At 43.0% G+C, this 25406-nt stretch overlaps 1 protein-coding gene and 1 pseudogene across 3 annotated transcripts in view; one reads left to right on the forward strand and one right to left on the reverse strand.

The window, feature by feature from the left end:
- Window positions 1-1050: 1050 nt before the first annotated feature.
- TMC7 (transmembrane channel like 7) overlaps window positions 1051-25406 on the reverse strand; it is a 50611-nt gene continuing 26255 nt past the window's right edge. For all 3 annotated transcript variants that reach the window (XM_033416435.2, XM_004285736.3, XM_033416436.1), the window contains 11 exons: window positions 24875-25020; window positions 21110-21257; window positions 19858-20031; window positions 18461-18618; window positions 14508-14625; window positions 14106-14203; window positions 12263-12449; window positions 10198-10328; window positions 6634-6789; window positions 4030-4108; window positions 1051-3173 (listed from right to left, as the gene is read on the reverse strand). In XM_033416435.2, the coding sequence (XP_033272326.1) occupies window positions 3099-3173; window positions 4030-4108; window positions 6634-6789; window positions 10198-10328; window positions 12263-12449; window positions 14106-14203; window positions 14508-14625; window positions 18461-18618; window positions 19858-20031; window positions 21110-21257; window positions 24875-25020 (1470 nt within the window). In that variant the 3' untranslated portion in view covers window positions 1051-3098. The remainder of the gene's footprint in view (window positions 3174-4029; window positions 4109-6633; window positions 6790-10197; window positions 10329-12262; window positions 12450-14105; window positions 14204-14507; window positions 14626-18460; window positions 18619-19857; window positions 20032-21109; window positions 21258-24874; window positions 25021-25406) is intronic.
- LOC105748882 (mitochondrial fission factor-like) lies at window positions 16344-17129 on the forward strand (annotated as a pseudogene).

Genomic DNA, 25406 nt, shown 5'->3' on the forward strand with positions numbered 1-25406 from the left:
CCCTATTTTTCCATTTTAAAGATAAGGGATCTTTATCTCACAGTGGTAAAGACACCTGTACAAAATTACACAAAGTACAAAGCCATTCTATGTCCCCAGCACATCCCATGCATTGGAAAGACAATACACCACATGGAATTTACTAATAAAGCAACACCCTATACAAAGAAGACACATTCAGAAGTTCTATCTTCCTAGGGATCAGACCTTGCAGTGCCATCCCAGGAAATTAATTCCTTTCTTCTCCAGTACTTACTCAAGTGGGTATCTACAATCAGATATGTAGCTGCAAGAATTTACTTTGCTAACTTAAGAGTTAATGCAAACTAAAGACTTGCCAAACTGGATTCTTCTCTTTGCTGGAATTAGAATATTTTGTGATTGCAAGAAAGTGCGAGGCCACCTTGATAAAGAACAAGAACCTGAAGCCAATGGGATAGAACAGAGAAAAGAGAAATGTTTGCATGTACTTTCAAAATTCCAGCTCCGAGTACTTGTAATGAGGTGTGTGTGGGGTCCGGGGCAGGGGGATGGGAGGAGGGAGTGACTGAAAAGTAAGTATCCAGTATTGGTGAATGATTATGAAAGTATACACTGACACAATGGAAGAATACCATGTAGTCATTAAAAAGAATGAGTAGCTACTCTCCATATAAAGATCTTCAAGATGTTATTAAGGAGAAAAAATGGAAAAGCTCATAAATAAATAAATATCACACATACAACTACAGATACATATCTGCTTGAATATATAATTTTCTGGGAGAATAAAATAAGCATTATTAGCAGTGTTTCCCTCTGGGAGGTGGGATGGGGAGTCTTGAAATAACTTTATGTCTTTTAAGTTTAAAACACACACACACACACACACACACATCCCTCCTTGGCTTAAAAGCAAGTCTTAAAAGCACTCATTTGATGATTTTCTATAATTAAACACTTCTTTCTTCTGATTCTAGGAAAAGGTAAAGAGCAACTTTACAAACTGTTACAGCTTTCATGATCACTTGACTGCTAACAAGACGCCTCCAAGAATTCAAATACACAGAATCACATTTTAAAACCTTCAAGACATAGTTTAATCAGTAGTTGTAATGCACATTTGTTAGCGAGAGCTGCACTTTAACAATTATACAGACGTCATCTGCAGTTATTAAAGTTATCAAAATATATAAAAACATTCAAGTAAGAAGTATGCAAATGAGCAGCATTTAACTAAAATGAATATATTAGCATATTTCAGTATAATAATAGGGAAAGAAAACAGAGCTTCCATCTCACACACACACACACACACACACACACACACACACACACACACACACACCACAGAAAACTTGACTGTTTTCAGAAGCATGGTGAAGGCAAGAATGTTATACATATAAATTCTCTAGGCAAAAATGCCAACAATTTAGAATTTTTTAAAAGTGAGGATGGAATGAACTTCCGTTTGCTCAAAATTCCATGATACTAGTTATTAGACTTAAAAATTCATAAACCTTAACAAGATAAGAAAAGAAAACCTCATCAGTTTTATAGGTATAAAAATATCCCGTGTTAATACTACCTGTAGAAGAGCAGAAAAAAAAAAACTTTGGCAAAGGGACAAGTACACAGAAGTATGTTAACTATGGTGAGCTTGTTTTGCTTCTCAGAGCAAGGAGTCAATCATTTTTGAGTAATGGGGGGAGGGGGGGAAATATACTTCACAGCAGTAGCTTTCTAAAACCTGCACCCACCTTTAAATTCCAGGCTACCCCCAGGAAAGGTTTAGAGCCAGTGAAAGGAAGGAAAACCATAGAAGGAAGGTACACACGGTCGTCACAAAACTACAGTACTTTGAAAAAGATTCTGAAGGTATTAGAATGAAAACTGCTTACATTAAACCATAATCTAAAAAAAAAAAAAAAAAAACCATAATCTAGGCTTATATTAAAAGGTTTAAAGCTATCAGTTTCAGTGATGAGGTATTTATCGCAGACGGTTTTTATGGTAACGGAAATCTGAAGAGATACTCTGCATGTTTTGTAAAATAAAATTAAAAATTTTAAGCACAAGAGAAACAACAGCCCTTACAAATATGAATACGTACATTTAAGACGCCAGCATTCAGTCTAGTTTTGTCCACCGGCACAGGCTGGCCTGATGCTGCAACCCACATGCCGAAACACTCAAAGACTCAACGGTCCTTTCCAGCCTGGCTCCGAACCATGAAGTGTGATTGAGAGACCTCAGTGCAGGAAGGGAAACGGCTTTTGGAAGACTGAGAGACAAACTTTGCCTCTCCATATGGATGGCACTCTGCCAAGTCCCCAAACCCAGGACTAGAGGGACGGAAGTTTTGTGGATATCCAGGCCCTTAAAGGCAGTTTGCCCTGAGTAACAAAGCTGTGGCAAAATGCCCAGGAAGCTACGAAATCCAGGCTGCCATCCTGCCGCTGTTCCCCTCCTCATAGGGCTCAATGCAGGGCACTCGGGGCCTTGTTCATTCGCACAGCAGGAAGGGCTTTTCTCTCCTAGAATATTATTCTCATATTACATATTCTCATGTAGCTGAAATTACATAACCATCCTCTTCATGCTCCCACCATCTGGTCCAAACATCACAATTCAAGGGTTTCTCCATTTCAAAAAAATCGAGTCTCCATTCTAAGTCTACAGAAGCATCCTAGAGAGTCACTACTTCTTAAGGAACACTTCTCAGCCCAAACCCCCAGAACCTGGCTCCAAAGAACTAACCCAGGCTCATGGATAGATGACCTCTACAGTTAACTTTAAAGGACAATACAAATAAGCTTGTAGAACTATAAATGGTCTCTCTGCAATTTTGGTTGAAAACCTTCAATGGCTTCAGCGTTTTGGTTGAGCCTGAGCTGCTGGGCCTCAGGCAAACCTACTTTTCTAAGTCCCTAAAGCATTAAACAGGGGCTGGGTTATGTAAACACAGGCGCTGGAGCTGCACGTATGGAGCCACTGGCAGGAAAGGCCCAAATTCCAGAAAAATATATTTAAAAATTTCTGCTAAAATCTCAGGTAGATGGTGTAGGCTGGCAGGTCACCAGGCCAGCCTGTAAACCGCACACTGCAGCATCTCCCCGTCAGTCTAGCCGGCTCCTCATATCCCTCTGGGCTTCTGTTAGTTTCTGGATTAGATAACGCTTGTCACGACTTTCCTAAAAACACAGACAGGTTCAAGAGCACATTCAATATATTTGGAAACAAATATCATTATTTCGACCTAAGAAATTACCTATCAGACTTGGTAGGTAATAACCACTGGACCATGGCAATGACCTCCAAATTGCCTCTTTCACTCTTCCTCCCTCCCCAGCCCCTGGTCCACAAAGCGGCCTTGTAAAAATGTTCCTTTAAAAATGAACATCAGACTTTTACTTACCACCCTCCAATGGTTTCCCATCACACTCAGAATTAAACCCAAACTTCCCACCAGAGCCCTCAGGTGATGCTGTGACCCCAGCTATGCTGTGACTCTAGCATCGCCTTGCCTCTCCCCATCATCCTGCACCCTCCAGCCACACCGCCCTTCCCCCTGGGCCCAGCAGTGCCCAGCTCACTCCTCAATGCACCCTCTGCCTGTTACTCTCATGCCCAAGACCTCCCATAATTGGCTCCTCTCATCATTCGAGTCTCAGCTCCACCATCGCCGCCTCCAAAGAGGCCTTCCGTGGCCACCATCTCAGCAGCAGACGGTCCACCCGCCACTCTAACTACCTCTCTGTATCATCGTCATACCAGTTATCGCAATTGGAATTTATCTCTTTTCTTTAACTACTAAGCAGCCTTGTCTCTCTTCTTCACCTCTGTATCCCAGCACAGTATGAGGATACAAACGTTGAGGGAATGGATGAGTCAGGGAACGCATGGGGCTGGAGGAGGCCGAGCCTGAAGGCAGGGTTCTGGGGGAGTGGTGATGGGAAATCCCACCCTCTCCCTGGGAAGAGCTCCCCATTCCTTTCAGCGTCCTGGGTAAATGTCCCAGCCTTGCCCCTGGGACCGGTGCTTCCTTACCAGGGACAGCTGCTCTCGGAGCTGGACAACCACCCGCTTGTGCGCTCCTGCTAGGGCGATGAAGTAGAACATGACGAGACTGCAACAAAAGGCGAGAGGTCACTAGGGAGTCTGTACCATCTGAAGGCCGCTGGAAAACAACCCGACACACTTCGCCTGGAACAGTTTTACTTTTGTTAGAAAAAAAGAAAGAAAACCCTCACGTCTCCCAAGCAGAGGGCATCAGAAACAGCCAGAGGTATACATCTGAAACTAGCACAACATTGTAAACCAACTATACTCGAACAAAAAGAAAAGAAAAGAAAAAATGAAACAGCCAGAGGGGTTTTATTGGGCAGTGGCAGCAGAGACTGATTCCTGCCTTGCTTTCTAGAGTTAATATTAAACGCTGCTGAGGCTCCCCTGGCACACACATGAGAGGGGAGAGAGGAGGAGACGGGCCAGAAGGCCAGCTCAGCACAGGAAGAACTGGCTGTGGATGATCACTGTGGAACCTCCCTGGCCTCAGTTTCTTCATCTATAAAATGGGGATAATAGAGGAAAATCCAGTGATAACAAGCCTAAGATAATACAATTTTGAATAAAAGCGACTGGCAACTGGTTCCTGTTTTCTGTGCAGGGGAGGTGGCTGCCTGTCCAGTCTCCCCAGAGAGGGCTGAGGGCCACGGGAAACAGTGATGTCAGTCTTCTCTTCTGGAAGTCCTCATGGCCAAGGACAAGAATGACCCCCAAAGATGTGGAAGCCAGATCAGGTAACCACCACCAGATGGTGCCAGCCAAACCACAGCTGGGGTGAATCGATTAGGATGGAACCGCTGGACTCTGGGATCCTTGCAATTCCAGGCTAACTGGCTGCAACCCCCCATCATTTTATGAATATCAAAGGTATCCTGCCTTTAACAAATGAATTCTTTAACCCCTTTCTTGCATTATGGTGGGGTTTTCCTCTAATAATATCTATATCGTAGGATAACTGTGATGATTGCATGAGTTAATACATGTAAGCTACAATCAATTCCAGTGATTTGTGGTACTTCTCTTCTGTTCTATAGTCTCCAGGAACACTGAACCAGTGCCCCGGGGGGAAATACAGAATAGGTTCCTTTATGCCCCTGGTCACAACATTTTTGTCAACTGATCAATACTGTGTTTTATGTTTCTTGAGAGAGAAGGTTATTAATACATAACCCTGTTTCTGTTTCAAGACACCTTATTTAATATCACTGAACTCACAGCCAACAGCACCATGACACGTGCCTGAATGAAGCTTATCTAACACACATATTTTCTTCATAAAACCCATCCCAGCCTTCTTGCACTTAGGAACCCTAGACAGCACTTCAGCTCTATGCGTGAACAGTGAAATCACCAACCAAAAGCACAAAATGCAAGAAACATCACACTAAATGGATCACAAAAAGGACACTTAAGTTACAGTCTGAGCTATGGTTTGAATATTTGTGTCCCCCTCAAATTCATATGTTGCAAAATCCTAATCCCAAGGTGATGATATTAGAACGTGGGCCCTTTGGGAGGTGATTAGGTCATGAGGAGCCCTCACAAATGGGATTAGTGCCCTTATAAAAGCGACTCCAGAGAGCACCCTAGTCCCTTCTGCCACATGAGAATACAAGAAGTCTGTAAGCAGGAAGAGGATCTTCATCCGACCATGCTGGCACTTTGATCTTGGACTTCCAGCCTCCAGAACCGTAAGAAATAAATTTCTGTTGTTTAGCCACCCAGTCTATGATATTTCACTATAGCAGCCCAAAGGCACTGAGACGTTGTGCATCAGGCAACTCAAATTTTTACTACTCTATGCATGTCTACAAATAATCACCAAAAACAACACCATTAGTACTGATTTTGGGGTTACAAAAATATTTTAGCTAGTAAGCACATTTGCAATACAGAAAAAAATTACGGAATTTATGAATAATGAGAATGGGCTATAATTAGAACAATGCCTAGTACAAAGTAAGTCCTCAACAGATATTTGTGATTAGAATTACACTCAAAGTGAATCACTGCACAAAAACCCTCGTCGCCCCTGCACCCAACACTTGTCATTTATCGAGCCTTCACTAAAGGCCAGGTCCTCTGCTAAGCACTTCACCATGTGTCCTTCTTCTCACAGCCCTACGAGGTATGTGCCATTCTTATTCCCATTTTCCAGGTGAGGAAATCGAGGCTCAGAGAGGGTATGTGATGACCTGAGGCCACACAGCTTGTAAGTGGTAGAGCCAGGGTTCAAGTGCATGCTTCTAGTCTGGTGCTCTTCTCTCAGCCCAGTTATCAGTTCCTTTTCCAAAGAGCAACTAATTTTGTGAATAATCAGTAATATAATAACAGGCAACATTTATTGGGTTATATTTTATAACTCAGGCTTCTGGCTAATTACAAGTGGGATCTCCCTGAACCTGCTCAGTGACCCTCTGAAAGAATTACTACTGGTATTATTTTGACATCTTAGAGATGGAAAAGTGCGGCTCAGAGAGGTTTGGTACCATATCAAGAGGTGCGGGTGAGCTCCATTTTCCAGCGGAGAGGAGCCCACCAGCCACAGTGGAAAATACCTGCAGAATCCAGGTGGTTCTCACTCACCAGAGGATCATGAAGAAAGGCACTGCGAAGGCTTCCGACGTGATGCCATGGACCAGAGACTGCAGCGAGCTGGGGAAGGTGCTCACCATCTTGGGGACCACCTCCCAGGTGGTGTTGAAGTTGGTGAAGGGCCCACAGGCTTTGGAGGAAGGGATGCTACCAGGACACAGAGCACGGGGCTCAGGGCCAGGCCTGCAGCACAGGCTGAGCATCCCTCCTCTGCGTACCCACAAAGCTTTGTTAACAGTGACCCACGAGGATCTGCCTGACCTCATGGGCCTTCTGGAATATTCTGGTCAAAAATGCTTACCCTGAAATCTCATCAAGTCTCTAGACCTGACTTCCAGTTTATAGGAAATTCAGGACAGAAGGTCAAGCTTAAAAATAAGAGTTACCATATGATCCTGCAATCCCACTCCTGGGCATATACCTGGAGCAAACTCTAATTCAAAAAGATACATGCACACCCATGTTCATAGCAGTACTATTTACAGTAGCCAGGACGTGGAAGCAATCTAAGTATACATCAACAGATGAATGGATAGGAAGCGCACACACACACACACACACACACACACACACACACTGAAATATTACTCAGCCATAAAAAAGAATGAAATAATGCGATTTGCAGCAACATGGATGGACCTAGAGATTATCATACTAAGTGAAGTAAGCCAGACAGAGAAAGACAAATATCATATGATATTGCTTATATGTGGAATCTAAAAAAAAGATACAAATGAACTTATTTACAATACAGAAATAGACCCACAGACATAGAAAACTAACTTATGGTTACCAAAGGCGAAGGCCGGGGGGTAGGGATAAATTAGGAGTTTGGGATACACACTACTATATGTAAAACAGATAACCAACAAAGACCTACTGTATAGCACAGGGAACTATACTCAATATTTTGTAATAACCTGAAAGGGAAAAGAATGTGAAAAAGAAAAAGCCATATATATACGGCTGAATCACTTTGCTGTACACCTGAAACTAACACAACATTGTAAATCAACTATACTTCAAAAAGAAAAAAGAACCTGTTACTTGAAGATAGCTACTCTGGTGATCTTTTAGAACAACAATAAATTGAGCACCAGAAATTTAAAAAAGAAGAAGAAGGTCAAGTTAAATGACACTGTGAGAAAGCAATCAGACAACTCCAGAATGTGGGGAGTCTGCCCTTCAGTCTCTTAATTTAGTGGTGAGGAAACTGAAGAATCAAAGACTAAGGAGACATCGCAACCGAAAGTAATGAGCAAAACTTGAAAGATCTTCATTTAAAAAATAAAGCTATAAAAGACTATCTTGGGACTGGAGAAATTTGAAAATGGCAGGAATATGATATTGGCATTAATTTTCTTAGGTGTGATAATGTTATTGTGGATATACAGAAGGGAGAATGTCCTTATTTTTAGGAACTGCATGTTCAAGTATTTAGGAATGAAATGTCATGATGCCTACAGCTTAATTTCAAATGGTTCATCATCACACACACAAAAAACGTATGTATATACAGAGAGAAAACAAACGTAGCAGAATGTTAACAGCTGGGACAGCCAGGTAAAGGGTATATAAATTTTCATTGTTGCTTTTTTCAACTTTTCTATAGATTAAAATTTTTCAAAATAAAAAGCAGGGAAAAATAAAATTACAATGGAAAAAATTAAATTAAGGCTTACAGGAATTGCCTACATTCTTATCATAAAGTTCTGTGTAGGAAATTTTCCACTGCAGCTCTATTTTAGGGATAAAAATAGATTCCTGGAAACAACCTAAATGTTGTTTAAGGAAATGGATGCACAATTTATGATCCATTCATACAATAGAATAAAGAACCACTGAGAGAGAGACAAACACATACAGATATGACTGTCTTAGACAGAAACTAAGTAGTTAGGAAATAGAATTGGAGAATGAACTCCCGCCATATACTCTTTTATACTTTTCTTTTTTTTTTTTTTTGGTACGCGGGCCTCTCACTGCTGTGGTCTCTCCTGTTGCGGAGCACAGGCTCCGGACGCGCAGGCTCAGCGGCCATGGTTCACGGGCCCAGCCGCTCCGCGGCATGTGGGATCTTCCTGGACCGGGTCACGAACCCGCGTCCCCTGCATCGGCAGGCGGACTCTCAACCACTGCGCCACCAGGGAAGCCCTCTTTTATACTTTTTGAGTTCTGTTCCATGTGAATGTATTTCTTATTAAAAAAATCAAAGCTAAAAATTACTTTAAAAGAATGAGAGCTCTCTATGTGCTGGCCTGGAAAAGGGCACAATATAAACTGAAAAAAAGAATTAAGCTGCCAAACAGTATTATTCCAGATGCATTAAAGATACATTTTTCATAATAACTTTCTGGAAGGGTTCATAAAATGTTAACAGTGGTCACCTCTTAGAGTAGGACTAAGAGGTGGGAATGGGGAGCAGTATTTTCTCTTTAATTTATACCCTTTTCTGTACTGCTTGAATTTTTCAATATATGTAACATACCACTATTACAATAAAAATATATAGACTCAATTTAGTTTAAAAAATAATAAAACCTGAGAGAGGAATTCAAAGTTCTAGACTTTTCATTTAAAGATTAAGAAATGGAAAAAAATAAGATAAAATAAAATAAAGATGAAGAAATGGAATTCCATGAGACTGTAAGTCAAGGGTTGGCAAACTATAGCCCACAGGCCAAATCTGGCCCACAGCCTATTTTTGTTTTTTTTTTCATATTTATTTAGTTGCACCTGGTCTTTGTTGCCACACGTGGGCTCCTTAGCTGAGGCATGCATGTGGGATCTAGTTCCCTGACCAGGGATTGCACCTGGGCCCCCTGCATTGGGCGCGCAGAGTCTTACCCACTGCACCACCAGGGAAGTCCCAAGCCTAATTTTTATAAATGAAGTTTTACTGGAACACTGTCATGCCTGTTAGTTTATATATCATCTATGGCTGCAACATAGATGATATGTAAACAGTTGAGCTGAATAGTTGCTATAGAAACCATATGGCCCAGAAAACCTAAATCATTTACTCTCTTTCCAGCCTCTGGTATAAATGGTTAGAACACTAGGGGGTGGTATCACTGGGATTTGAACCCTCAACTTCCCATCCTCAGGACTGAGCATTTCTGCTTTTTCCAAATTCCACACTAGACACTACATTCCTTGTGCCATGTCTGAATTGTCTTTATACCCCTAGCAGCTAGCACAGTGCTTGGCAATAGAAGACACTCCAAGTCTTCTCAGTGACCATGTATTAACTTCATAATCAGAAACAAAGAAACAATCCCAAAGGGGACTAGAAGAGAGATACTAGGAAAAGGGATCTGGGCAGAATAGAGCCAACCGACACTCTCAAACACAGTGAGAACCCTGCAAGCCCAAGTTCAGAAGTGACCCAAGATATTCCGAAACAAAGGTGGGCCTGGCTGAGCCAGGAGTGACTTACTGACCTCTGCGGGTGGAGCACTATGAGGAAAGCCAATAAAGAATGCAATGAAGCCTTTACCATAAAAGACGGACATGTCAAGGAGGGAATGTTCTAGAAGACAAAGTCATATTTACCGTGCAATGCTGATTGTCAGAGGTATTATTGCCAAGCACAGCCCAATCAGTAACACCAACAGGAAGAAGAAATTAGAATTAGATGCTCTGAACTGCCTCGGAGAGGGTCTGCAGGTGTAAAGAAGACTTATCTAAGGGGAGAGGAAGAAAGAGGAAAAATTAAGAGCACAGCTTCCTTGAGGATAAATGAGCACAGTCATGTATTATAGGATGTAAATCGGTACAATCTTTCTAGAGTAGTCAGCGGTATAGACCAAAATTTTAAAAATGGGTCAAAAAATAAGTATATGGATATTTACTGCTACAATTGTTAATAACAGGGAATAACTGAAAGCAACCTAAGTAGCTACCCAAGGGGTTCCTTAAAGGTTAAAGTGCATCTACACAATGGAAAATCACATAGCCCTTAGAAAAGCTTTATATCCTACACGGCACTGTGAAATGAAAAGGGTAGATTCCAAAACTCTGTACTGTATGATCTTGTTTAAGTTTTTTTTTTAGTATTTTTTAAACATTTTACTGTAAATTTCTTTCTTTTTTTAGCTTTACTGAGGTATAATTGACAAATAAAATGGTAAGCTACCTAAGAGCGTACAACGTGATGATTTGAAAGAATTCGAAAAGTATTTATTCTCTACAGGGGTTTAAACAGGTACTAAATATATACACACCAAAACAGGAGATATTTGCTTGAATTTTACAAGCATATGTATTTTTCCTATATATTAAAAATAAATATTTCCATTGAGGGACAAAAGACTTGAAGGAGAAATCAGGTGGGGACGGGGAGAGGGGTACAGTAACAGGCATCCAATTCCTCCTTAACATTCTAGAAAGCTACAGCCTCGGGAAGGGGCATCAAGTTCCTGTGACTGCAGCAGCTGGAACATCTTGTGAGCTGAGGGCACCGAGCACCAGGGACACTGGGTGTCCTGTTAGGGTGTCTGGGGGCAGGTGGCCAGTCAGACTGGGGTGTCAGAACTCAGCCCAGTACCTGTGACCCATTCCATTACCCCTACGCTGTCTTTACTGGGCTACACGCTAGGAAACCACTGCCTAACATATTTTCTGGAAGAAGAACAAGCTCCTCTGAGCTTTCTCGCATCCGTCTCTCCCTTGGTGACTTCAGCCAATTTAAGTTTCCAAATGAAAGCATCAGAACAGTCTTCAAAGGCCAAAACACCCAGGTAGAAAGTATGACCCAATTCAAGGCCCTGCCTACTGGATTAAGAGCTTAGGCTCTGGAGTGAGGTAAACCTGGGTTCAAATCCCAGGAGTCATTTATAAGCTGTGTGAGCTTGGACCAGTTACTTAACCTCTCTAAACTTCAGCTGCCTAATTTATAAAATATGGTTACTAGCAGTGCCTACTTCAAAGGGTGTATCGTTGTTATTGTTATTACTACTATTATTACTTCCATTTATGAATCCTCAGGGCTTGGCATAATAGGTGATCAATAATGTCAGGGGTTATTAACAGAGGCTACCTCTGGAAGAAGGGATGGAATACATATCTGTATTGTTTAAATGTTTAATAGTGAACATATATTGCCTCTACAATAAAGAAAAAGCTTGGTTAATAAGCCCAGATAAGTTAGTCCTCTATAGAGCTACTTCACCCATTAAGCACTTAGTTCAGGTACAATGCCTAGGGCCTGTGAGCCGTTTGAGGAGCTACACAAATAATTGAGAACTGAAAATAAATGCACCAGCTCCAAAATCCAAACAGAAAACTACAAAACTTTAGTTAATAAACCTTTTGTTAAACATCACCAGAATGAACCACTGTCAACTGATTGATCAACTGCAACGCAACTCTTAGTTACATACAAAAAACATTTTTTAAAATCACAGGAGCAAAATCGTTCTTAACAAAACTCTCAAAATGACAAAAATGCGAAAATCCATTCAAAGTCTTTTTTCCAGAATAAAAATATGTATCAAATAAGGGATGCAATTTTGATACATCTAATGGGATGTGGGTGGGCTCCAAGCATGTGTGCCGAATGTCTTGCAAGGTCAAGGATGGTCTCAGTTACTGACCCCTCAACCCCACCTCTCCTTACCTCTTTCACGTAAAAGATGATAATGAACTTCAAGGTTGCAACTGCAGGAAGAAGGGGTGAGAAGAAGGCTCCAATCCAGCAAATGGTTTGCCCATAAACAATCCCTAGAACATTATCAGGGATAGCAAACTCCTGCTGTCCCCAGCACTGAAACAGCTTCCAAGAGGAACAGTAGGTCACCAGGATCCTGGAAACAAACAGGACCATTTATCACCTGGACTACAGTGTCTGCCAAGGCCACAGAACCACATCCACAAAATTAGGGCTGTTTCCACACATACTTCTTATGGAAACTGGTGAGTCATGTGTCTAGAAGATGCAGAATGCAGTGAACTCTGGAATCATTAACACCAGGGTCCAAGTCTCAGATCTGCAGCTTATCGGCCAAACAACGTTAGATAAGGCTCATTTTTCTCATCTGGAATGTGAGGGCATTATAACGCAGCCTACTTCACTGCGTTGCAGTTGACAGTAAATGACACGGGCAGTCTCTGTGCTCTAGTTTGCCACTCAACCCAAAAAGTATTGCGCTACTGTGCAACCACACAGAACGTGGCTTATGGGGACCTACCACCCTGCACGCTACTCCCTGGAATCCTAGAAGCTCTCTACAAAAACCCTAGGACCAGGGGCCTGAGATAAACACACATAGCTGTTCACTGTAGCATGACCACATATTAGCAAAACTACTGGAAACAACCTAAATGCCCATCAGTAGGGGCTGCATCGACAAATCAGAAGCCATGGGTACAGTGGAATAACATACAGTCCTTAAAGCGAGAGAGGAAAATCCACGTGCCTTGACAGGGAAAGTTGTTCATGGTAGTTTGTTTGTATGGGGGAGAAAAAGCAAGCTGCGGACCCATGTGGATGTACCACGATCCCATCTGTGGGGTAAAAAAGAACACTTCCAGCAAGACTGTGTGTTTACTTCCACATGTATTTATACAAATGTGTGTCTTTAGTTTTAAGAACTGCTGGATCTACCCCAAAGTGTGAACAATGGTCACCTCCGTGGCGTGGGGTGGGATTGGGAAGTAGGGGTAAGGTAACAAAAGACAATTCTCACTATTCTCTGGATTTCTGTATTTATTTAAGTTTACATATTAAAAAAACTTTAATAGGCACATATTCACATCATATTTGTGTAATTTTTTAAAAGGACGGTTTCTTTTTTAATGTTGACTTTTAAGGGCTTACTGGACTTCTGGCATATACCAGGAGAATTTGTACATGTGGGTATAAAAGTGACTAAGTGAACAGGGTTTCACTTAAGGCTCAAGGAGATGCTGAGAATAATTTGTTTTATTAATGACAGCATAGTAATGACAATCCTGATGGTGATAGTTAATGTTTTGTTGAGTTCTGTGGCGTGGAGTGTTCTTAGTACTTTTATCTGCATTTTGTCATTTAATCCTCACAACAGTGCTATGAGGTGGGCACTGCTACTATTCCCATTTCACAGGTAGGAAAACAGGCACAGAGCTTAAATAACTTGCCCTCAGTCACATGACTAGGAAGCGGCAGTGCTGGGTCTTGAACCCAGACTAGGAAATGTGGCGTCCACTGCAGCCTGGAGGGGCTGGCAGGACGTCACCCCGCGGCAGCCCCGCAGAAAGCAGCACCGTTTCTGCTTCGTGCTGCCTTTCCATGGGGCACATCATGGACCAGGGGGAGGTGATGGCCTGGAGCTTTTTCAAAGTCACCAATGGCTGTCAGTGGTTCCCAGGATGCGGAACCATCCAGCACTTAGTGAAGAGCAGCTGTGATGGGAACCTGTGGTGGGGATGAGGGAAAGGGTGAGGGGGTAGGGGGAGATAAGAGGGGGACCCCTCACACTTACTTTCTAGGAAAATCCACAAAAAGGGTCACAGCCAAGATGATGATGAGGTCAAAGATCATCAGCTTGTACATTTCCTGCCCAACTTGGGTCTCCCAGCACTGAAACCCAGAGAGAAACGAGCCTGACTTGGAGCAGAAAAAGCCAGGTTCTCCCAATGCCATTTCCAGCCCCCGATCCTGCTGCCTCTGGAAGGCATCAGCGGATGCTCCTCTGAGCTCCAGCACAGACTTTGGTTTTCCAGCCCTTAGAATTAGAAGCGCCTGGCGTGCCAGACTCTGCTACACAGCAAGAATGAGGATCGACTGGGATTCAAACCCTTGGCTTCACGGGCTGTTCTCTCGACCCTAATGCTACCACCCCCAAATGACCCACCGAGCAGGATGCCCATCCCTGCAGCCTCACCGGGTAGAGTTTCTGGTTGTAGCCACAGAGCTCACACGGGTAGTTATCGCAGGATGTAATCTTGGAGTCCAGAGTGAACACCAACACACAGATGGTGGCCAGCCGCATAAAAACACACCTGCAGGGAAGAGGGTAGGAGAGAGGATGGGAAGAGGAGGGCTCAGGGCAGGCGGGCCCCTTGGAACAGGGCTGGGGTGCAGAGAAGCTGCCTTTCTTCACAGCAAACCTACAAATGGGCACAGTTTCTGTTTGGGATAATGAGCAAATTCTGGAACCAAACAGTGGCAATGGTGGCACAACACTGAGCATGTACTTAACGCCACTGAATCGTACACTTAAAAGTGACTAAGATGGTAAATTTCATGTTATATGTATTTTACCACAATAATTTTTAAATGGCAGAGAAAAAAACAGATCAGAAAGCTGGGAACTCCTGTATCCAAGATGACGTAGCCACGCTGAGAACAATTCCTGGAAAGAACTAATTGAATCTTCTAAGTATCAGCTTTGAGAGATGGCTGATATACTGAGAAGTGAAAAAACTACACTGCAGAGTTTCATGTAGATACAATCCTATTTTTAAAAGAAAACAGAACATGTGAACGTTGGCATGAACAATAGGAACCGTGAAGATGAGGGCTGCTGGGGGAAAATGGATTCAAGAGAGGAGGGCAGAGGGCTCATTTTTTTTTTTTTTTTTAAATGCTTCATCTATTGTTTGGTTTGTAATAAAAAAAAGAAATGATATAGAAACATTAAAAAGTGTGTGGGTAGGGGAGCAAACCCACCCATCCACCTGACATACTGGGCCTCCCTCGGGCGGACGTGAGTACCTATCACCACCGAAGAGGTTTCCATAACTAAAAACTGAAACGGAATCTAATAAAAAGTCTGAATCTACATTTGAGGAGGGATACAGGAAAACAAAAGACACCATGACGAAGCAACGAACTAAATCCAAAGTAGAGAACATTCTATAGGACAAACACCTCAGCTTCTCCCACAAATCAATAGCATAATACAATGGGGGAATTCTTGAAAGAATAAAGGGGACGTAAGAGACATAACAACCCAACACAGCATGCTGCCTTTCTTTGGGTCTTGGTTTGAATAAACCAACCATAGAAAGCCCTCTGCAACTCCATCAGGGGACTGACTTAATTCTGTGAGGTGTGATGACGATTATGTTTAAAAAGAAAAGTTCTTGTCACTTAGAGATATACTAAGCTGTTTACAGGTGAAATGACATGTTGCCTGAGATTTGCTGAAAAAAAATCCAGCAGAGTGGGGGGGACCGCATGAAACAAGACTAGCAAAACGTTGGTAAAGAGTTGAAACTAAGTGATGGGTACACATGGGGGTTCATTATACTGTCCTGTTTGAAAATTTCCAAAATAAAAAGATTTGTTTAAACAAAGATGCAAATGCCATCTGAGGCATTTGAGAAGCAGAGAGAAAACATTCCAGTGTCACACACTCCCCACCTGGTCCTCCTTAACTCATGTGTGTTAACTCCCTGGGCCCAGCTTTACACCTGCCATTTCTTTATTTTTTATTTTATTTTTTTAGGAAACTGAATATTTGTTTAGTCTGAGAAGAGACATTACAACAAATTATAAAGAGTCAGTGGTAGCCCGCTGCGGGCCTCTCAGGCCGGTGATTCGCCCGTGCGCCTCCATGAGCTTGGCCCACGGCCTCTGACAGCGCCCACGCGAGGGCCCCGGGAGCCGGCGGGCAGCAGTCCTCGCCGGGGACCCTCCAGCAGGCCCAGGGGGACAAGCATGGCTCTAAATCCAGCACGTGCACATTGAAGCAAGTGAAAGGATTTAATATGAAGCACAGAAGCAGATAGCCGAAAAGCAAGCAGTAGTTGGGACACATTTAGTGAGTGGGGCAGCATTTCCTTCTCCCACTGCTGCTGAGATGGCGGAAATCAGTCGAGCTCAGGATGAAATGGAATACACCGAAGGTATTATTAGTCAGAGAATGAGGGTCTCGGAAAAATTAAAGGGGGCACCACCAAGTGCTGACCTGGAACAAGGATTCCAAGAAGGAGTTTCAAATGTTAGTGTGATTATGCAGGTGCCAGAGAGAATTGTTGTAGCAGGAAATAATGAAGACATTCCATTTTCAAGACCAGCAGATCCTGACCTTATACAGTCAACTCCCTTCAAACCTCTGGCACTAAAAACACCACCTCATGTGCTTACGCTAAGTGAAAGACCACTAGATTTTCTGGATTTAGAAAGACCTCCTCCAACCCTTCAAAAGGAAGAAATCCATGCAGTTGGCAGGCTAAAAAGAGAGCGCTCTATGAGTGAAAATGCTGTTCGCCTAAACGGACAGCTGGTCAGGACTGACTCCATGTACGGCATTTCAAATACAGATACAACGATTGAAGGAACCTCAGATGACATGACCGTCGTAGATGCAGCTTCATTAAGATGAAAGATAATCAAACTAAATAGACGTCTACAACTTCTAGAAGAGGAGAACAAAGAACGTGCTAAAAGAGAAATGGTCATGTATTCAATTACTGTAGCATTCTGCCTGCTTAATAGCTGGCTCTGGTTTCACCGCTAGAGGTAACGCCAACTCTCAAAAATACTGTTTCAACAGCTGGAAATAAAAAGAATTTGCAAACTTCTTTGTTTCTGTCTTTGCATTGTATGCCGTTTTACAGTCCATGCCCTGAAAATGTATTTCTCCCAGAAAGGAGGTGGGGAAAGATTTATATTTGCAGAAGTAAAGGTATATTCTGTCGCTTGACTGTATATAGTTTTAACCAGTTTTGCCATAACACCTACTTAAAATTCTCCCTTTTCATGTTTTGTAAATAGGATCTAGTTCGTTTCGGTTTTATTTAAGGAATTTTTTTTGCCTCATCAATCTGCAGAGCTAATTCTATGAATGGGAGAGAAAAAAGTGTATAGGAATTGGATTTAGAGAAGTGTCTGTAAAGGAAAAATAATACTTTATATTGTCCTGTTTCTCAAACACTGTTAGATTAAACAGTTTAGTTAATAGACATTTTTGCATCCACATTTCAACATTAACACTACTGAAGTCATGGTCTGGTGTCAGATTTACTAAACTCAAGCCACCTCATGTTTCATGATCACCTTCAATAAAGTAATTCCTAACATTTTCAGCAGTTTATCTAAGATGTGAGCAAAATGTGCATTTTTATTTTAGTTTTGCAGATGGTTTTCTATAAAGTACATTTTTACTAAGTCCATGTGTGAATGACTTAAAAAACTACAGAATAAGGTACAATGTAGTGTATTTAATAAACTGTCAACCAAAAAAAAAAGAGTCAATGGTAGCACACACAGTCGGTGACTGGGCCACATTTTTCTCAGCACTCACTCCAGCAAAAGTCTCAGGTTCCTACTGCAAGTTCCTACTGTAACTCTCGTCCCAAGGCCATGCATGGGCCTAGTGGGGTAGAAGCGTGAGGAAGTTAATGCCCCTGGGAGCCAGCCACCCTTAGGCAGGGGAGGCCAAATACTTGCTGGAGGACAAACACTCCTGCATAGGAAAAGTCTAAGATATTTTCCACGCAAACTCCCAGAGATGTCCCATAGGACTGAGCCCCAGTTGCAACTTGCCAAATAACATACCCTTTATAAGGTGCCTTCCCTTCTCTCTCTCACTTCCTCACTCTCCTGCTGGTATACACTTGTCTTTCTAACATCTTAAGAGCAACATTTCTTCCAAGGGCCCCACCCTATGCCCTCAGCTGTCGATGTGCTAATACATGAAAAAAATATAGACGCTCAAGTCAAAGAGATTTCCCTGCATATGCAAACTCTGATTCATTCATGGGGGCTGTCTGAAGGCTGAAGAGGACTCTTGGCTCAGCAGGGAAAGGTACCACAATGGATTAGCAATGTCTGCCGTGGGCAGGGGAGGGGACAAGTGGTGACGTGCTTGGCATGTCTAGGCATTACCTAAGGATTGTCAGCCGGATCTCAAAGCCTGGGGAATAATCCTCATAGTGGATGATCTTGGCAAAGATTATTGGGGTGATAAAATTGGCCAGCGTGATCACAATAGAAGGCAGGTACAGTATCAGGAGGTTCTCTCCAAAAACCATCTTGTCAATTTCCTATGAAGATAACAGAACTGGTCAGGAGTATAATAATTTGCATCACAAATGAATTGACCTTAAAAGAACTCAACTGTATGTATGTCAAGTCATGCTGAACACCTTAAACTTATACAGTATTGTATGTCAATTATATTTCATTAGAACTGTAAGGGAGAAAAAAAACCCAAACATGTTTAGCAAACAAAACAAAACATTTGTTTCATTCAACATGGCACCTAAAACTAAGCCATCTCCTTTCTTGGGTGTTCAAACGGAGGAACCATGATCCAGTACCATACTAGAAGAAAACTGAGCTCTACTGGATTTATTAAGGTGAAATAGAAAAAATCCATGTATTCTGTATCAATGGGCAACTGAAAGCATTTTCAAGGCTGAACTAATTGACTTGGAACAGCCATTCTCTTCTCCTTTCATAATAAGAGATTATTTAGTCACATATATGGCTATCTGAGATAAAACTAAATTTCCTAAGTAATTTGACTGTCTTCCTAGGTAAATGGCTCTCTGACTAAATTCTGGCCAAAGGGATATAAGAGGAAGTGTTAAGTGCAACCTCCAGGTCCTGCCCTTGAAGGGAAGGGGTGTGCTCTCATCCCCTTCACTTCCTTCCCATTGGCTAGAATGTGAATGTGGTGAGCTACCCGGTACCATACAGAAGAAGACCACATTCTAAGGTGGCAGAGCTACAAGATGGAAGGAACTTGGGCCCCTGATGATTGATTTCATGAAGCAGAGCCACTAGACCAACCTGGATTTTTATTTATTTATTTATTTGTTTGTTTCGGCTGTGCTGCAGGACGCGGGATCTTAATACCCCAACCAGGGACTGAATCCGTGCCCTCTGCAGCGGAAGCGTGGAATCTCAACCACTGGACTGCCAGGGAAGTCCCCAACTTGGATTTTTAAAACCACTGTTATTTTAGGTAAACTGAGGCCCCAGATAGTAAGCTGTGCAGTTGGGGGTTAGATCCAGGCAGTCCAGCCTGGATTTGAACATTGTAAACTCCAGGAGGAGAAGGAACCCCAAACACTCTATTTTGGATTTTTTTTTTTTTTTTCTATTGCAAGTGGAAACTAGTCACTCTGATTTTAGGTTCTCTGTCATATCAGCCAAACTTATATCCCCATATGTAAAACAGAATGATGACAGTATCCACCTGAGAGGTTTGCGATACACTTAGCATACATAACGTCCAACGGGACTAAAAGTTAAATTGACTTTCACGGAGCACTTACTTTTTTCATGTGTTCTTGAGAGAATATAGTCGCTCTATAGATTGCATAAAAGCATGCCGCTAAAACGGCCAGCACGATGCAGTTCAAAAACAGTCTCAAAGAGTAAATCCGTATCGTTTCTTCTGAGGTCCTTTCTGCTATTTTCTGCCGTATTCTTTCTTCCTCCAGATCTGCCTGAGAACAAAAGAAAGCTCATTTGTGAGCACTGCGATGAAGGGATATTTAGGGGTGGAAACTGGGACTCACCGTCATACTCTCCCTCTCGATCTTTAAAGTTTCCTAAATATTCATCTCCCCCAGGGATACCCTCCTGGACCAAGCCCAACCAGTTTCCATGTCTCCTACATGAAGGCAGACCTTCTATTTAAGATTGAAATTAAACTCCACAATAAATGTGAAAACAGAACTATAACCTATTCAGGACATTACCTATATGGTACTATTACCTATAGGTTATTTCTTTAAACAAATAATACACTTCATTTGATTCCTTCCATCTCACTTCATTAAACTTTTGATATCATTGTCTCCTCCTTTTTTCGGTGGGTTTGATCAAGATGCTATCTGTTACTCCTTTTCTCCTGGTTAATCTGGAAATTCCGCTTTTTCATATCCTCTCCGCTCCACCTTATTACCATAGCATTCTTAGTCCTATTTCTTCTGGTTTAAGAGATGTTTATGACAGGTTCTCATCAAGCAGAAAAATAACCGTACAAACCAACAAGGACCTACTGTATAGGACAGGGAACTCTACTCAATATTCTGTGATAACCTGTATGAGAAAAGAATCTAAAAAAGAATGAATATATGTATGTGTACAACTGAATCACTTTGCCACACACCTGAAACTAACACAATATGGTAAATCAACTATACCCTAGTAAAATTTAAAAAAAAAAGAATAACAGTTTTCTTCAACTAGGATTAAAATAAGTTTTCTAAATTAAAATTTAGAAATTTTAGAAATTTAAAATTTCTAAATTTTGTTTTAATTTTCTAAATTAAAACAAAAACAAAAAATAGTATAAGGTGATGGGGGAGAAGGGAAGATACTACCTCTTTTCCCAGCCCCAGTTCACCAGCTTCATGCTTGGGGCTAAGGTGATCAACCCCAGGAAGTGGCTCTCTGCAAAAAGCTCTTGAAAACTACATAGGGCTACACAGCTAAGCACTGGGGACAGCCTGGGCCCCACCAGCTCCTTTGCAAGCTGTAACCCCACCTCCCGCCAAGAGAAAACTGAGTGGCACTCACGCGGAGCTCGTAGCGCAGGCTGCTGTGCTTCAGGTCCGCCACGCTGCGGCTGGTGATGCAGAAGTCCCAGCCCGCAAAGATCTTGTTGCAGTAACTCTGGAAGTGCTCCTCGCTCCGGATCAGATTACTTTTGAACCCTTCCACCGACCTGACCCCAAAACACGTTTATCGTTCTTATAAGAACAACAAAATACAGGCCCATGGATATGCTTTGTCTAAAATTAAGAAGTTACACATAGCTGCATCTTCCCCCCATTTTGACATGCTTGGTCAAGTTTTGGATCGTTCTAAATATGTGGCAGCTAACCAGGCATCTCACTGTTGAAAATCACTTCCTTTCATCCATTCAGTGGCTTCTTTCACAGCTGGAATAAAATCCAAACTCTTTTAATACACCCTAGAGGTCCTGCGTGACCCTGCACGGCACCATCTTTCCTCCCATAGGGCCACTCTGCTGCAATGACAAAGGCTTTTTTCCTATCCATAAACACACGAACCTCTCCTCCAGCCTCAGGGTCTTTGCACTTGCAGTTCCCTCTGCCCTCTCCTCTTCCCATGGCTGCCTCCTTCTTATCCCTCAGGTTTCACTCAAATATCCCCTCCACAGATTCCCCACCATCCCATCTAAAGTTGTGACTCCTGCTTCCAGTCAGTCTCTTTAATTTCCTTCACAGCAATAACCTAATCTCCAATCATCTCATTTATGTGTTTACTGCTTGTAGCCCTTTACCCTGACTAAATTTTAAACTCCTTGAGGGCAGGTACCCTGGCTGTCTTCTCACCTTTATATCCGGAATGCCTGGATATAAATATGGCCACTTTCCATGGATACTGGATACATGGATACATGCATGAATAAATGACTTAAATAGTAAAATAACCAAATATTTAGCGAGCACCTGTTTTGGTCAGATGCCACTCTGTTGTACAGGTTCATAATCATTACTCATTCAAATGCTTTCCTGGAAAAAAATACACTCTGGCACTTGACATAAAAACGTCAAATGCCACACAGGGTATTTTTAGGATTTGCTACTGAGTTGTGAAGACAATAGAAATGAAAGGAATTAGAGCAATCAGTTGTTCTGCCAAAGGTTCACAGCAAAGAATTTATGTCAGAACCAGCTGGGGTGCTTTTCCAAAATGCAGACTCCCGGGTGATTTCATATCCTGAGATTTTTAATTCAGTAGGTCTCATGGCGGGGGGGGGGGGGGGGTTCCAGAAATATGCTATTTATAAAGCTCCATGGCGATTCTGAGGTCTCACCCCAATTGAATGGTCTGAGAAAGCTAAGATCTAGAGAAGGGAAAAAGTATTTCCCTAGATCCAAAGAGCTAGTGGCAGAACTGGGGCTAGTACAATGATGACGACGATGATGATGATGACGATGATGATTTCAATTTAATAAACGTCTAAGTGCCAGGCCCAGTACTAAGTTCTTCACCTGCCTTGTTTCAGTTAATCCTCCCAACAACCCTTCTAGGTGTGTGCATTTCACAGACAAAGAAAATGAGGTTCACCGAGGTGAAGCCACATTTGAACCTTGGTCTCTTGACCCCTAAGTCCACCCCCATTGCCACCCTGTAGAGCTCCCCATTACTTCACAGCCACCCTCCCTGCAGGCTTCCCCACAAAGCAGTCAAGGCCCGGAGGTGCAGAAGCTTGAGCAGGACCCGGAGGCGGCTTCACTGTTCAGCTGATAAAGCTTCTTCTTCAGGGCCCCTTCCAAGGCCCCCGGAGCGCCTCTAGCAATGCGTTCCTATGGTCTTGTTTTGATTTTTTATCATTTACAAAAGATACTTTCATGTTCTTTGTCTTACAGACGGCCCCTCCATACGGTCTACGCTGCTGGTCCATAAAACTTGGATCTGCCCTTGCCGCGAGCACACAACAGCAAAGCCAGAACCCCAATCAACCAACAGTTCTTTACCGAGCATCTCTCGGTCCTCAAAATGAGCCACTGCTCCTCCTTGCCAGTATGCTGCCCGTTTCCGTGGGGGATGGACACACACCAGTTCATTTTCATCTCACAGATCCTGACTCAGGATACGAGTGCCCAGCTGGGCTCTGGGGTTTTCTCTGTGGTGGTGAACCCTGGTCTCCAAGGAGGACAGATTCAGACGCCAAAACCCTGGTCTCTTCTACACCTGTGATAAGGAGCTTCACAGCCCCATGGCTTATAGCACTGCCCGGCTCTCACAGGCACAATGAAGTGGGTAAGAGAGGTGGCCATCCAAGCATTCCCCTTGGGGCAGAGACAGTGAGCCATCCATCAGGAATGGGTGGTTCTCCTTTCATAGTGTAGCGCTAGTGCTGGGAAGCGGCTGCCAGCCAAGGACAACATTTCCCAGCCTCCCTTTCAGTGAGCCGTGGTCATGTGACTAAGCTAGAGCTGATGGAATGTGAGTGACGTTCATCACTCTCAGGCTGGGCCCAGAAACACTTACCACGTGATACTCCTCCAAGGTCGTTTTCCCTTCCAGCCCTCAAGAGGAACAGCTTAAAAAGCCACATGCTGATGATGGCTGAGCTGCAGTCAACCTGAGTCCCAGCAGGACTGAGAAGGAGTCTTCCACACTAACCTGCGGCCCACTAAGAACTTCATGGGAGAAAGATTTACAACTTCTATCGTGTTGGGCCACTGTACTTTAGGGGATAGTTGTTTGTTAAAGTAATTTAAAGTAATTAATAATCCTCACTTTTCTTGGGAATTGGCACCTCCCACTAAAATGTCTGTCTACCACGTGAAATGCCACGTTCGCATATGACCCTAACCCACTGGCCACAACTGAAGGGTCAGAATTGGGTACCTGAATGAAGCAGAGCCAGCAAGTCTCTTCAAAGGATTTCTGAGCCTGTGACGCTGGGAGTACACATAAGGAAGCTGCCACCAGAAGAATCAGAGATGCAGGAGCCCTTGCTTTGGGTTGTTTTGAATCCATTCCTAAATCCTTGTCCTTCCTGTAATTTGGAGTTTCCTCCCTTCCTTGGTTCTCTCAGCCACTCAATTCCCCTTTAGCCCAGTTAGTCAGAGCTGGGTTTCTGCCACTCGCAACCCAGTAGAGACCTGGTTAGCATATATACCGGATCAAAGATAAGGTTGGTGGGACTTCCCTGGTGGCGCAGTGGTTGAGAGTCCGCTTGCCAATGCAGGGGACACGGGTTCGAGCCCTGGTCCGGGAAGATCCCACATGCCGCGGAGCAGCTGGGCCCGTGTGCCACAACTACTGAGCCTGTGCTCTAGAGTCCACGAGCCACAACTACTGAGCCCACATGCCACAACTACTGAAGCCCACACACCTAGAGCCTGTGCTCCGCAACAGGAGAAGCCACCACAATGGGAAGCCCACGCACTGCAACGAAGAGTAGCCCCCACTCGCCGCAACTAGAGAAAGCCTGTGCACAGCAACTAAGACCCAACGCAGCCAAATATAAATAAATAAATAATAAATTTTAAAAAATAAAGGGCTTAGGCTTGATAGATTTAAAAAGAAAAAACAAAGATAAGGTCGGCAGAATGGTACTGGCAAATGTGTTCACTGATGATTGACTGAAGACTCTGGGCTGCTACTCCAGCTCCCAGATGCTGGCCCCATCCTCCAGGTGTCCACAGCCTCCAACACACTCACAAACCTTTTTCCACAGAGCTCAGCCCTGCACTCTGCTCATCCTTTGGGCAATGGCTCTTGGAGTCCACGGACCTCCACGAGACTCCGGCCATCAAGAATAATTCAAAGAGAACACAATGACAAGATAAACTTTACCTTTTCACTATCCAAAGAAGGCTCAGGGCCAGGTAGGCAACTGTGCTTAACACATAAGCCAGAGGCAGATCATAGATGAAGTTCTGAAATTTCACCCCGTCAATGGTGTAATGTCCATAAAAGAGGCAGGTGTCCTCCAGGAAACCCTGAAACAAAGCCAAGGGCATGAGGTCAGATTAGTGAGTTGACTGCAGGGAACCAGGAAACCAGTCTCTGCCTCAAGGAACTCACATTCCAGTGTCACTGTTCATCCCTGAATTCCCCAGAGGCTGGAAAAATTCCAGATTTGCAGCAACATGGATACAACTAGAGATTATCATGCTAAGTGAAGTCAGACAGAGAAAGATAAATACCACATGATATCACATATGTGACATCTAAAATATGACACAAATGAACCTATTTATGAAACAGAAATAGAGTCGTGGACATAGAGAACAGACAGGTGGTTGCCAAGGAGGAGGAGGTTGGGAGAGGGACGGAGTGGAAGGCTGGGTTAGCAGATGCAAACTATTACATATAGAATAGATAA

This window comes from Orcinus orca, chromosome 16 (assembly GCF_937001465.1).
Source record: "Orcinus orca chromosome 16, mOrcOrc1.1, whole genome shotgun sequence".
NCBI lineage: Eukaryota > Metazoa > Chordata > Mammalia > Artiodactyla > Delphinidae > Orcinus > Orcinus orca.